This window comes from Dendrobates tinctorius, unplaced genomic scaffold (genome assembly GCF_039654945.1).
Source record: "Dendrobates tinctorius isolate UK_male_01 unplaced genomic scaffold, ASM3965494v1 ptg000143l, whole genome shotgun sequence".
NCBI classification, from domain to species: Eukaryota; Metazoa; Chordata; class Amphibia; order Anura; family Dendrobatidae; genus Dendrobates; species Dendrobates tinctorius.
The window spans coordinates 11,839,074-11,851,505 of NW_027361810.1; the positions used below are offsets into that span (position 1 = coordinate 11,839,074).

Here is a 12,432-nt window from a genome sequence, read left to right on the forward strand (position 1 = left end):
ATTCAGAGCAATGGAGATAAGCTGCTGCCTGGCACCACTTATTCCAGTCTAAAACGTAGACGCCGGTAATGTGGACGACCATGTAATGCCAGGTCCGCTATTTAGAGAAAAATTATCACAGGCCTAGTTAAATGGTACTTCTATTTAGCAAATATACTCCTATAGAAACTGGGAAGTCATTGCCAAGTATAAAATAAATAACTTTTATTTAACACATTCAGGTAAAATCTATTTCAATGGACTTATTGTTGTGCAGGTACAAAATAAGGCTGCAAACATCAGGTAAATATATTAACAAGTAGCGTAGTCACCTTATAATATAATATTACTTAACCCAGCAAATTGCATACCGTATATTAAAAAGCTCTACTGCTCAAGTTTGCATAAATGCACAACAATAAATATAAGTAATTGATAAACCTCAATTATTGTTGATAATGTAAAGTGCTTAGTGCTATATATCAGTAGGTCCGTTTTAAATAGCCAGGTGCATCATAAAATATGGCACTCTGATCTATGTATATATAGAAAAGTGCATGTAGTGTGTTCAGTAGCTGCAAACCTATAAGGTTGTAGCATCAAAAATAATTAACATTGGTAGTGGGTTTGTACAACTATAAGCCAAAAGCTTATATGAATATAGTTAAGGTAGCATGTTGCCTGTGCAAAGGCTAGGTGACAGATCGCAATGGTTCTTTAAAAATACATAACCTGAGATGCAGTTGCAGTCCCCGATGCGCGTTTCGCGTTAGTTACTTCTTATATAGAAAGCAAAAACTTTCAGATGACCCTAGTCCAGCAGCCATGTCTGTACTCCATATCGGCCAAACCAGATCCCCTGTGAGCTTTCACCTACCTGTGACCACTCTGATGCCTCTTCTGATTATTAGATTCCAGTCACATCATTGGTGACATCGCAGGGCTTAATAAATGAGAAGAGATGTCACAGGTAGGAGGTTCACAAGGCTCTGGTCCGGCACCGGCCAACTGTTGACTCGGCCGCTTACTGAGTCTTTCAATCCTTTTCACTCAACTCTATTGCCGTAGGATGAGCCGCTCTCTGTTGGATGAGTTGGGGTGGTCTCGTGTGGTTACCCACCACTTCTATGATATGCAAATAAATGTTACAAGTGGATGATTGTGGCACTTTTTCCTCTTCGCCACGACAGCACCCACTGAGAGAGTGGATCCTCCCCAGGAACAGGAAACCTACAGAGAGATAAATGGGGCGGTCCCCCTCGCTCCCTCAGTTTGGTTTCCTGTTCCTAGGAAGGAACCCGCAGAAGAGGATACCTGGTCTGGTAGCCGCCTGCCTGCATAATATGAGCAGCAGGGGCCCCAGGTCCGGAGGCAGCGTCGGGCGGAGAGGGGTATCCCATCCCCCCCCCCCCCCCCCCCCCCAGAGCTGGCGTAATGCAGGTGAGGCTGGAGGCGAAAGTGGTGCCAAAGCTCACTGGGGTGATGGCTATATCCCCCTCCCCCCCCCCCGGGGTTGGAAGCATTACGAACGCCATCGGGCGTACTGAGGCCGGCGCCCCCCCCCCCCGTGGCAGAAGGGCTTGTGCTGAGCGGCGCTGCTGGAGTCATACCTGGACAGGAGAGGAGTCCGTGCGTGGAGAGGGGGCGCAGACGCGCGATGCGCCGGCCGCATCACTATTTGCGGTGACCCAGTGCAGGAGAGGCAACCCGGAAGTGGAGGAGGACTTCCGGGTTCAGGCTGAAGGCAGAGACCGCGGGACAACGCCCGCGCATGCGCAGTAGGGGCTGAAAAAAAAAAAAAATGGTAAAAAAAAAAAAAAAGAGGAGCAGCTATAGCAAAGGCTTTAAAAGGAAGCCACAGACACAGCGCCAGTGCGCAGTCATGTCGTCCTTAGATGACTCAGCTTCACTCCCATTAGGTCAGCCAGTGGTATCCCCACTTGGTAGTCGACAAAGCAGTGCTACGAGAAGATCCAATAGCACCAGAAGAAGTGGCAGCTCTAGGAAGGAATCCATTGGGCCTTCCAGACAAGATGAGCCGGTAGAGAAGAAACGTAAGGAAAGGAAGTCGTCCCATGCCTCGCCTCAGCCTGGGTCCCGGACACCGCAGCCGGTAGTTGCTGACGAAATTCACGGGTGAGTGTTTTTTGGTCAGGTTGGATAATTGATGGCCTTCTCTTTCTGGTCCATACCCCTTTTAGGCTAAAAGAACAGAGAAGGCGAAACATAGAGAGTGTGCCTTATGTTCGCAGCCCCTCCCGGATGGCCACCCAAAGAGATTATGCCAATCATGCGTTGAGGAGGCCTTGCAGGAGGAATCCTCACGAAAGAAGGAGGATATCCGGGCAATGATAAGAGAGGAACTACGGGCCTTAGGCGGTTCCAGTAGTCTAGGCGGTCACTCCTCCATGAGAGAAATATGTTCACCTAAAGGAGGAGTCTCGCTGGCGTCCAGGTCACCGTCAGATACCGGAGAACTAGATTCCGATAAGTCCCAGGAATACCTTTCCTCAGAGGACGAGGATCAGACGTGTTTCCCCACGGACAGTGTCAGTAATCTTGTAAAGTCTGTCCGAAATACCATGGGGTTGCCGGAGAGTAAGGACCCCAAGACCCCTCAGGACATTATGTTTGCGGGTATTTCTCGTAAAAAGATCCGAGCATTCCCAGTGGTCTCAGCTGTAAAAGACCTAGTTAAGAGGGAATGGGAGAAACAAGGTCAGAGGACCTTCCTCCCCTTAACGTCAAAGCGTAAGTATCCCTTTGACGATGAGGAGTTAACGGCCTGGTCGAGAGCCCCCAAGGTGGATGCGGCAGTGGCCTCTACCTCCCGTAGATCCTCCTTGCCGGTGGAGGATTCGGGAACTTTGGCTGATTCTTCGGATCGGAAGACCGATACATTCCTCAAAAGATCTTGGGAAGCTTGTACGGCAGCCTTTAAGCCCGCAATAGCAGCCACATGTACGGCAAGATCTATGTTGGTGTGGCTGAACGACTTGGAGGACAATATTAAAAATGGAGTAGCTAGGAGTAGGCTTCTTTCCTCTATGCCCCTCATTAAAGGAGCAGCGGCTTTCCTCTCCGACTCCTCCGCGGATTCTCTCCGGTTGTCGGCTAGAGCGGCAGGACTGACCAATGCAGGCAGGCGGGCCTTATGGTTGAAGGGATGGAAAGGAGACACACAAACAAAAACTAGATTGTGTGCTATACCCTGCCAGGGTAAGTACCTGTTTGGTACAGAGCTGGATGAGATTTTGACAAAAGCGGGGGAGAGGAAAAAGGGGTTCCCTAACCCGTATGTTCCGTTCAACAGGAGGGCCTACAGGAAGCCGCCGTTCGGTAAAAAGAAAGACTTTAGACCTCAGGACCGCTGGGGAAATAAGGACCCCAAGCAAAGAGGCAACCTATTCGGGAAACGTCCCTTCAGAGGAGACAGATCCCGATAAAACCGTTATACCGGTAGGTGGCAGGCTATTAAGATTCAGCCGCCAATGGATGAAGGTGACATCAAACCCGTGGGCCCTAAGTATTGTATCATCAGGCCTAAAATTAGAATTCGTTCGGTATCCACCGAACTCCTTCTTATTGACTTCTATGAAGTCCCGTTCTCAGCAGGAAGCACTGGAGATGGAGATTGCGATACTGCTATCTAAACAGGTCCTAGTGGAGGTCCCAGACGACGAAACAGGGATGGGCTTTTATTCTCCTCTATTCTTAGTCCCAAAACCAGATGGTTCGTACAGGACTATAATAAATTTAAAGAAACTTAATACCTTCCTAAGACTGAGGTCGTTTAAAATGGAGTCGATTAAGTCTGCAATAAAGCTTTTGTTTCCCAGGTGTTATATGGCGGTCTTGGACCTAAAGGACGCCTACTACCATCTCCCCATATATCGAGGGCACCAAAGGTTCCTGCGGGTAGCAGTCTGGTTCAGAGGTCGGATTCGGCATTTCCAGTTTGCGGCAATGCCTTTTGGGCTATCCATGGCTCCTCGGGTATTTACCAAGTTAATGCTGGAAGTAATGTCATATGTAAGGCTGAATGACACCCTAGTTGTCCCTTATTTAGACGACCTACTCATAGTGGGGAATTCTGTTTCACAGTGTGAAGCAAGAATAGCTAGGATTATTTCATCCCTACAAACACTGGGTTGGCTAATTAACTGGGAGAAATCCAGACTGGAGCCAGTGACCTGTCAAAGGTTTTTGGGCCTGCAGGTAGACTCCGTAACTGAGGAGTGCTTTCTGCCAAACGCCAAAGTAATGGCCATGATTGACAAAGTACAGAATGCTACAGGAAGACCCGTAATATCATTGAGACAGGGCATGTCCTTGCTGGGGTCACTAATATCATGCATTCCAGCGGTGCAATGGGCTCAGTTCCACTCTAGAGGACTACAGTGGGCTATTCTGCAGGAGACAGACTGCAGGGGCGGCTGGAAGGGAAGATATCCCTATCGCCCGAGGTGGTTGAATCCCTAAAATGGTGGTTAATTCCTTCCAATCTATCGAAGGGAGTACAGTGGTGGGTGACTCCCTCCAAGATACTCACCACAGATGCCAGCCCCTTAGGTTGGGGAGCCCACCTAGAGGAGCACATGGTACAAGGCTGGTGGCGGGAGAATGAAATAGAGGCCTCCTCTAATGTAAAGGAGCTAACAGCGATTTTTTTATGCGATATCTCGCTTCCTTCCGCAGTTGAGAGGCGCCCACGTAAGGATCCAGACAGACAATACCACCGCAGTGGCCTATATAAACCGGCAAGGAGGCACGCGGTCAATGCCACTGATGTCTATCGCGGGAAAGATTCTGGAGATGGCCGAGGTCCATCTTCTCTCCTTGTCAGCGCTCCATATAAGAGGAGTGGACAACTCCCGAGCAGACTATCTCAGTCGCCAGGCCCTATACCAGGGAGAGTGGGTCCTCAGCAGAGACGTGTTCGAAATGATAGCGTCAGAATGGGGCAGACCGGAGATAGACCTATTCGCAACCAGAGCCAACAGGCGCGTAAAAAGGTTCGCTTCTCTCTACAGGTCGGACAACCCAGATATTCTAGATGCCCTCCAAACACCCTGGGCATTCCAACTAGCCTATGCCTTTCCTCCGATGGTGCTACTACCAACAGTAGTCAGGAAAATAAGACAGGAGAGGGCGAGGGTCATCTTGATAGCCCCGTTTTGGCCAAAAAGACCGTGGTTTTCATGGCTGAGAGCCATGTCGGTAACCGACCCGTGGATCCTGCCGCTGCACCAGAATCTTCTCTCGCAGGGACCCTGCTACCATCCACAGGCCAAAGCCCTGCACCTAGCGGCCTGGAATTTGAAAGGGAGCTACTGAGGCAGAAGGGTTTCTCAAGGAACCTAATCAATACCCTGCTACAAAGCAGGAAGGAGTCCACGACAAAAATTTATGCTAAGGTGTGGAGGAAGTTCCTGGCCTTTCACCCAACAAAACTAGCTGGTGAAGTACCCATTACGGCCATTCTAGAGTTTCTACAAAGAGGCCGAGAACTTAGACTCTCAGTAAGCACTCTTAAGGTCCACGTGTCAGCCCTAGGAGCCCTGTTTAACTATAACGTGGCAGCAAATAGATGGGTGACTCGGTTTATCTCGGCCTGTCAACGAGCAGAACCGGTGCATGTGCCTCGACTTCCAGCGTGGAACCTTACTTTAGTTTTGGATGCCTTCACTCAGGCACCATTCGAGCCCATAAGCTCAGCATCAGTAAAGTGCCTCTCATTGAAAACGGCTATGCTGGTGGCCTTAGTATCGGCCAGGAGAGTGAGTGATCTTCATGCTCTGTCAGTAGACCCACCGTTCCTGTCAACAAGACGAGACAGTCTCATTTTAAAGACGGACCCGTCCTATCTGCCCAAACGGGCAACTAAATTTCATAGGTCTCAAGAGATATGCCTACCTTCATTCTATGAGAACCCGTCAACACAGGACGAGGAGAAATATCACACCTTAGATGTGAAGAGAGCTGTGCTAGCCTACCTTGATAGGACCAGTCCCTGGAGGCAGAGTAGGTCTCTTTTTGTCTCATTCCAGGGCAGCAGGAAGGGGTCTGCAGTTACATCAGGCACGATATCCAGATGGATTAGAGATGCGATCACAATGGCGTATCTGACAAAAGAAGACCCTCCACTGGGGATTAAGGCGCACTCTACTAGAGCCATATCATCCTCCTGGGCCGAGAGGGCGAACGTCCTAATTGAACAAATATGTAAGGCTGCAACCTGGTCTTCTCCATCTACCTTTTATAGTCACTATAGACTAGATTTGTCCTCTACCGAGGATCTAACCTTTGGTAGATCAGTCCTTAACACGGTGTGCCCGCCCAAGTGATTATCTCTGAAAATCTCTCAGTGGGTGCTGTCGTGGCGAAGAGGAAAAACCGGATTACTTACCGGTAATACTCTTTTGTAGAGTCCACGACAGCACCCGCTCACTTCCCTCCCGTAAGAATTTTTTCACACATGGGTCTCCTTGGTGGTGGAGATTATGATTTAAGTTAGATATGTGATTAAACTTAGTAAGCTTAAAACTGCATAGGGGTAAGATAAATGAATCGCCCAAGCAAAATGACTAAAACATGTATGGCGGTTCCTCCGTTGTTCTCGGTAATACAAACTGAGGGAGCGAGGGGGACCGCCCCATTTATCTCTCTGTAGGTTTCCTGTTCCTGGGGCGGATCCCCTCTCTCAGTGGGTGCTGTCGTGGACTCTACAAAAGAGTATTACCGGTAAGTAATCCGGTTTTTCTATTTAAAAAAAAAAAAAATCCCTTTTTATCTTCAAGACAAGCCTTTCATTTTATTTAGTTTTGGTTGGCGTTTCCCCTTGATACAAAAAATATTACAAATATATATATATATATATATATATATATATATATATATATATATATATATATATATATTTTTTTTTTTTTTCTTTGTCAGATTTTCTATGGTGGACGACTCTTGCGGTTCCTTCCTGTCGGACATCAGCTACGACCAGACTGAGGATGACCTGGTGAGACCTCCTTCCCAACCACCATGTGTTTCAGATGGGTTCTAGCACCCATGTAAATCCTTTTTGTTTCTCTTACCAACACCATGCCCTTGCGCTCTTCATTCTTCTGACAACTGGTTTATATTTATTAATAAAATAAAACCACAAAATCTCATTCCATCCAATTTAAATGCTAATTTCTGTCCCTTTCGGTGTAACCGGGAGTCTTTCGCTGAGCGTTCAGCCGAGAAAGGTCCCTGTGGGGAGTCTTCTCCCCCCATCGCCCTGTTTAGCTCTCCCTCCCCGCTCGCACACTGCGCTCCTGAGAATACATCCTGTTTGTAATTTGCTTTCCTTAATGCTTTTGAACCGTCCAGAGCTGCCTGCGGTGTCTCCCAGAGGCGGCATTAATATTTAGCTCGCTCCATGGCTCTGCTGCCTCGTGCACTTGGGGTGGTGTCGCACATCCATGGCTTCTACTCACTGTATCCGGAGGAAAGTCTCCACCTGCCAACCACTTGACTTATGAAAACAGTTTCGGGCTGAGTTTAGCCGTCTCCACCCTCCGCAGAAGCGATAAGGCGCTGCTTGTTATATGGCGCAGGCGTTCACTATAGTAAATGTTGCACAGGAAGATACTCTAAAGATGAATTTCTCCCCCACTGAGCAGCCAAGAGCTACTTTGAGTTGTGAATACTTCTCATTTATGGAACAGCAAGACTCTAAAGTCGCGTCACAATGAAAGTGCCCAGTATTGTAAGATGTATGGAAGAAGGCAGGACGAGAGGTGTTTCCCGCCAGCAGACGTTCACCTGGTGTGACTGTGCTCTTTCTATGATTCTAGTATTAACGGAATATTCCCATCATGTAAGCGGTCAGACCTTCCAGCACCACATAACAGGGAACTGCAGCCCCCGCCATTTACTTGCGCCGATCTCTTCACATCAAGTGGTCAGGGACTACTGGACGATAGAGTGGACACTGTGCTAAATTTTGTGGAGGTCCAAGCAATATCGCTTCACTTTTCAAGGCTACATTAACCCTTCAAGGGATACATATATAAAAAGTCTGTCCAAAATATTAAATGAGCCATGATGCTTTGCAGTGAATGCTGCATTCAGATTGTTTCTCAAGCATGGGGCAGATCTAATGCATTAGCCGCACAATGCAGTAAACTCCCTTTTTATCTGGTCAGAACCGTGATGCGGTATCTTGTCGCTAAGTCCCGTGACACTGATGTTGCCGGAGTTCTGTTTTACGGGAAAGTTTACCGGCCCTCATTCTTCTTGGTATCTGTTGATTTTTGTGATTGTTGTTGTGCTGTAATGTCTTTTGTCTGTACCAGTCCCCTCTAAAACGTAAAGTGCTGCGGAATATGTTGGCGCTATAGAAATAAAATTATTATTAATGTTTGTCGCACGACTCCATTTATAGGATTCTTATTCTCCTCAGGATCTGGAAGAGCTATCAGGAAGACCAGTAAAGCTGAAGCCACGGGAGCGAAGGGTGGGTATGACGCTTGAAAAGCGCGCGTGTGTGTGTACGTACAGAGAATTGCCACTGATCTGGCATCGGATAGTCCAGAACATTTGTTAATCCGGCACTTGTTTCTAGAAGAAGACTGCAATTTGGTTCAGTGTTAAAGAGACCAGAAAACTGAGCATGTAGGAAACTCCTGTGATTAGAAACCAGGTTACAGTGACACTTTGTTATACTTGATTTTGGATGTGTTTTATGATTCTGCACTAATCTTACCAGTACCAGATCAGCACCCCGAGGACTTGACTTACTGCAAGCCTTAATGAGATAATATAAATAAAAAATCCAGAATAAAATGGGTTAAATCAATAAAACTCACCACTGCTTAAAATAAGCAACAGGTGTACTCCAAACTCAAGCTAAATACAAAAAACAAAAGGAGTACAAAATACCCATGTAAAATGTCTTAAATATTTTTATTCATTACTTACATAAGACATCATATTCAAAAATATATTAAAAAGATTATGTGGACAAAAATACCAAAGTGAAGGGCCACCGAAATGTGCGTTGGGGCTACGTGGTCTGACCGTTTACAAGGACCTATTTGGGTGAGACTTTTCTTTCCAGTACTAGGTTTTGACTATTTAAGTTATGGGTGTTTACGGGGTTATAGCTATGGTGGCAATGTGGTTCAATTCATTCTAGTTACACCCATAGTGTTACCTTTATTTTCTGGTACTGTGACAGTGCGGCAATATTTATATACAGTGCCTACAAGTAGTATTCAACCCCCTGCAGATTTAGCAGGTTTACACATTCGGAATTAACTTGGCATTGTGACATTTGGACTGTAGATCAGCCTGGAAGTGTGAAATGCACTGCAGCAAAAAAGAATGTTATTTCTTTGTTTAATTTTTTTTTAAATTGTGAAAAGTTTATTCAGAGGGTCATTTATTATTCAACCCCTCAAACCACCAGAATTCTGTTTGGTTCCCCTAAAATATTAAGAAGTATTTCAGGCACAAAGAACAATGAGCTTCACATGTTTGGATTAATTATCTCTTTTTCCAGCCTTTTCTGACTATTTAAGACCCTCCCCAAACTTGTGAACAGCACTCATACATGGTCAACATGGGAAAGACAAAGGAGCATTCCAAGGCCATCAGAGACAAGATCGTGGAGGGTCACAAGGCTGGCAAGGGGTACAAAACCCTTTCCAAGGAGTTGGGCCTACCTGTCTCCACTGTTGGGAGCATCATCCGGAAGTGGAAGGCTTATGGAACTACTGTTAGCCTTCCACGGCCTGGACAGCCTTTGAAAGTTTCCTCCCGTGCCGAGGCCAGGCTTGTCCAAAGAGTCAAGGCTAACCCAAGGACAACAAGGAAGGAGCTCCGGGAAGATCTCATGGCAGTGGGGACATTGGTTTCAGTCAATACCATAAGTAACGTACTCCACCGCAATGGTCTCCGTTCCAGACGAGCCCGTAAGGTACCTTTACTTTCAAAGCGTCATGTCAAGGCTCGTCTACAGTTTGCTCATGATCACTTGGAGGACTCTGAGACAGACTGGTTCAAGGTTCTCTGGTCTGATGAGACCAAGATCGAGATCTTTGGTGCCAACCACACACGTGACTTTTGGAGACTGGATGGCACTGCATACGACCCCAAGAATACATCCCTACAGTCAAGCATGGTGGTGGCAGCATCATGCTGTGGGGCTGTTTCTCAGCCAAGGGGCCTGGCCATCTGGTCCGCATCCATGGGAAGATGGATAGCACGGCCTACCTGGAGATTTTGGGCAAGAACCTCCGCTCCTCCATCAAGGATCTTAAGATGGGTCGTCATTTCATCTTCCAACAAGACAACGACCCAAAGCACACAGCCAAGAAAACCAAGGCCTGGTTCAAGAGGCAAAAAATCAAGGTGTTGGAGTGGCCTAGTCAGTCTCCTGACCTTAGCCCAATTGAAAACTTGTGGAAGGAGCTCAAGATTAAAGTCCACATGAGACACCCAAAGAACCTAGATAACTTGGAGAAGATCTGCATGGAGGAGTGGGCCAAGATAACTCCAGAGACCTGTGCCGGCCTGATCAGGTCTTATAAAAGACGATTATTAGCTGTAATTGCAAACAAGGGTTATTCCACAAAATATTAACCCTAGGGGTTGAATAATAATTGACCCACACTTTTATGTTTAAAATTTATTAAAATTTAACTGAGCAACATAACTTTTTGGTTTGTAAGATTTATGCATCTGTTAATAAATCCTGCTCTTGTGTGAAGTTTGAAGGCTCTAACTTATTTGCATCTTATCAAACCTGCTAAATCTGCAGGGGGTTGAATACTACTTGTAGGCACTGTATGTATATAATACTATTGCATTATAGTGTCTTCTTATGGTCTCTGAATTCCGGGTCCGTATGTGTTTGAAGTGTGTGAGATCTTTGTTTGTGTCCTTCACTTTGGTATTTTTGTCCACATAATCTTTTTAATATATTTTTGAATATGATGTCTTATGTGAGTAATGAATAAAAATATTTGAGACATTTTACATGTGTATTTTGTACTCCTCTTTTTTGCTTTTTGTATAAAGCCTTAATGAGATGTCCATATGTGCCTCCTTGACCAGAGGCATATCTATAATAGGAATTACATAATGTAAATATTGGCTCCCACTGCTTGTCCTCCCTCTTGGACATGAAGGGTCAGACAATCTGACTTCATTTGTCAGCAATTTACCTGGGATCAATGAAAGGTTCATTATTTGAATGCCCGGCTCCTGAAGGTTTGGCAGAAATGTTTCATAAATCATCAAACAGGTATCGATGCTGCTCCACTGCCCTATGTGCAGGCGCCTCCTACTGGTCCGCACTGGACGTAGCAGCTGGTAATGGACACGGAGTACTACTACTCCATGGATGATGAGTGTGATCAACTCACTGATCAGTTAGTAGAGGGCGAGAATAATTACTCAGTATGTGTATAATGGAGAAAGAAAAGCTTGTTTTGCCCTTTGCATGGTTTGTCCTATGTACAGAGTGATGGGTGCAAATTTACAGCCCTGCATGGACATGGCATGAATGGGACAGTTCAAGATCACCTAACCCTGCGTCCAATGTAAATCCAAGTTCCTCTCTCCTAAAGGGGTTTTCCAATCTCCGCAGTAAATGGAACATCACTAAGATATGCTATTACTTGAAGGGTTACCCTCATCTTAGGCTAGTTTCACACTTGCTTTTTTTTGCAGCGTGTTTTTCCCGCAAAAAAACGCATTGAAAAAACGCATACATAAGCATACAACTGCTGCGTTTTTTTCAAGCATTTTTATGAGCATGCATGAAAAAAACGCAGCGTTTTTATGCGTTTGTATGCGTTTTTAGTGCGTTTTTACCGCGTTTGCGTTTTTTTCCAACATTTTTAGGTGGCCCCTCACACTACCCAAACCATGACTTTACTAACCCTAACCCTGACCCTGACCCTAACCCTGACCCTAACCCTTAACCAAATCATACTTAACCCAAACCCTAAACCCTAACTAACCCTAACCCTGACCCTAACCCTAATCCTGACCCTAACCCTGACCCTAACCCTTAACAAAACCATACTTAACCCTAATCCTGACCCTAACCCTGACCCTAATCCTTACCCTAATCCTTAACAAAACCATACTTGACCCTAACCCTGACCCTAACCCTTAACAAAACCATACTTAACCCTAATCCTGACCCTAACCCTGACCCTAACCCTTAACAAAACCATACTTAACCCTAACCCTGACCCTTAACAAAACCATACTTAACCCTAATCCTGACCCTAACCCTGACCCTAACCCTTAACCAAACCATACTTAACCCTGACCCAAACCCCAACCCTAACCCTGACCCTAACCCTAACCCTAAACCCCCTTAACTAACCCTAACTCTAACCCAAACCCCTAAATTCCATGGTTAAAAAAAAAAAAACGCATATGCAAAAAAAC

At 46.0% G+C, this 12,432-nt stretch overlaps 2 protein-coding genes across 3 annotated transcripts in view; both read left to right on the forward strand.

Annotated features, from left to right (window-relative positions):
• LOC141049232 (rac GTPase-activating protein 1-like) overlaps window positions 1-12,432 on the forward strand; it is a 57,534-nt gene that overhangs the window by 21,583 nt on the left and 23,519 nt on the right. Inside the window, exons 5-6 of the mRNA XM_073545443.1 lie at window positions 6,922-6,994; window positions 8,426-8,479. Of these exons, the coding sequence (XP_073401544.1) occupies window positions 6,922-6,994; window positions 8,426-8,479 (127 nt within the window). The remainder of the gene's footprint in view (window positions 1-6,921; window positions 6,995-8,425; window positions 8,480-12,432) is intronic.
• Window positions 1,568-6,729, forward strand: LOC141049233 (uncharacterized). 2 transcript variants are annotated; one of them, XM_073545444.1, is made up of 2 exons: window positions 1,568-2,092; window positions 2,181-6,729. In XM_073545444.1, exon 2 carries the CDS (start codon window positions 4,578-4,580, stop codon window positions 6,324-6,326), a length of 1,749 nt encoding a protein of 582 aa, XP_073401545.1. In that variant the 5' UTR covers window positions 1,568-2,092; window positions 2,181-4,577; the 3' UTR covers window positions 6,327-6,729. Both variants share the same exon structure in this region, with proteins under 2 accessions (XP_073401545.1, XP_073401546.1).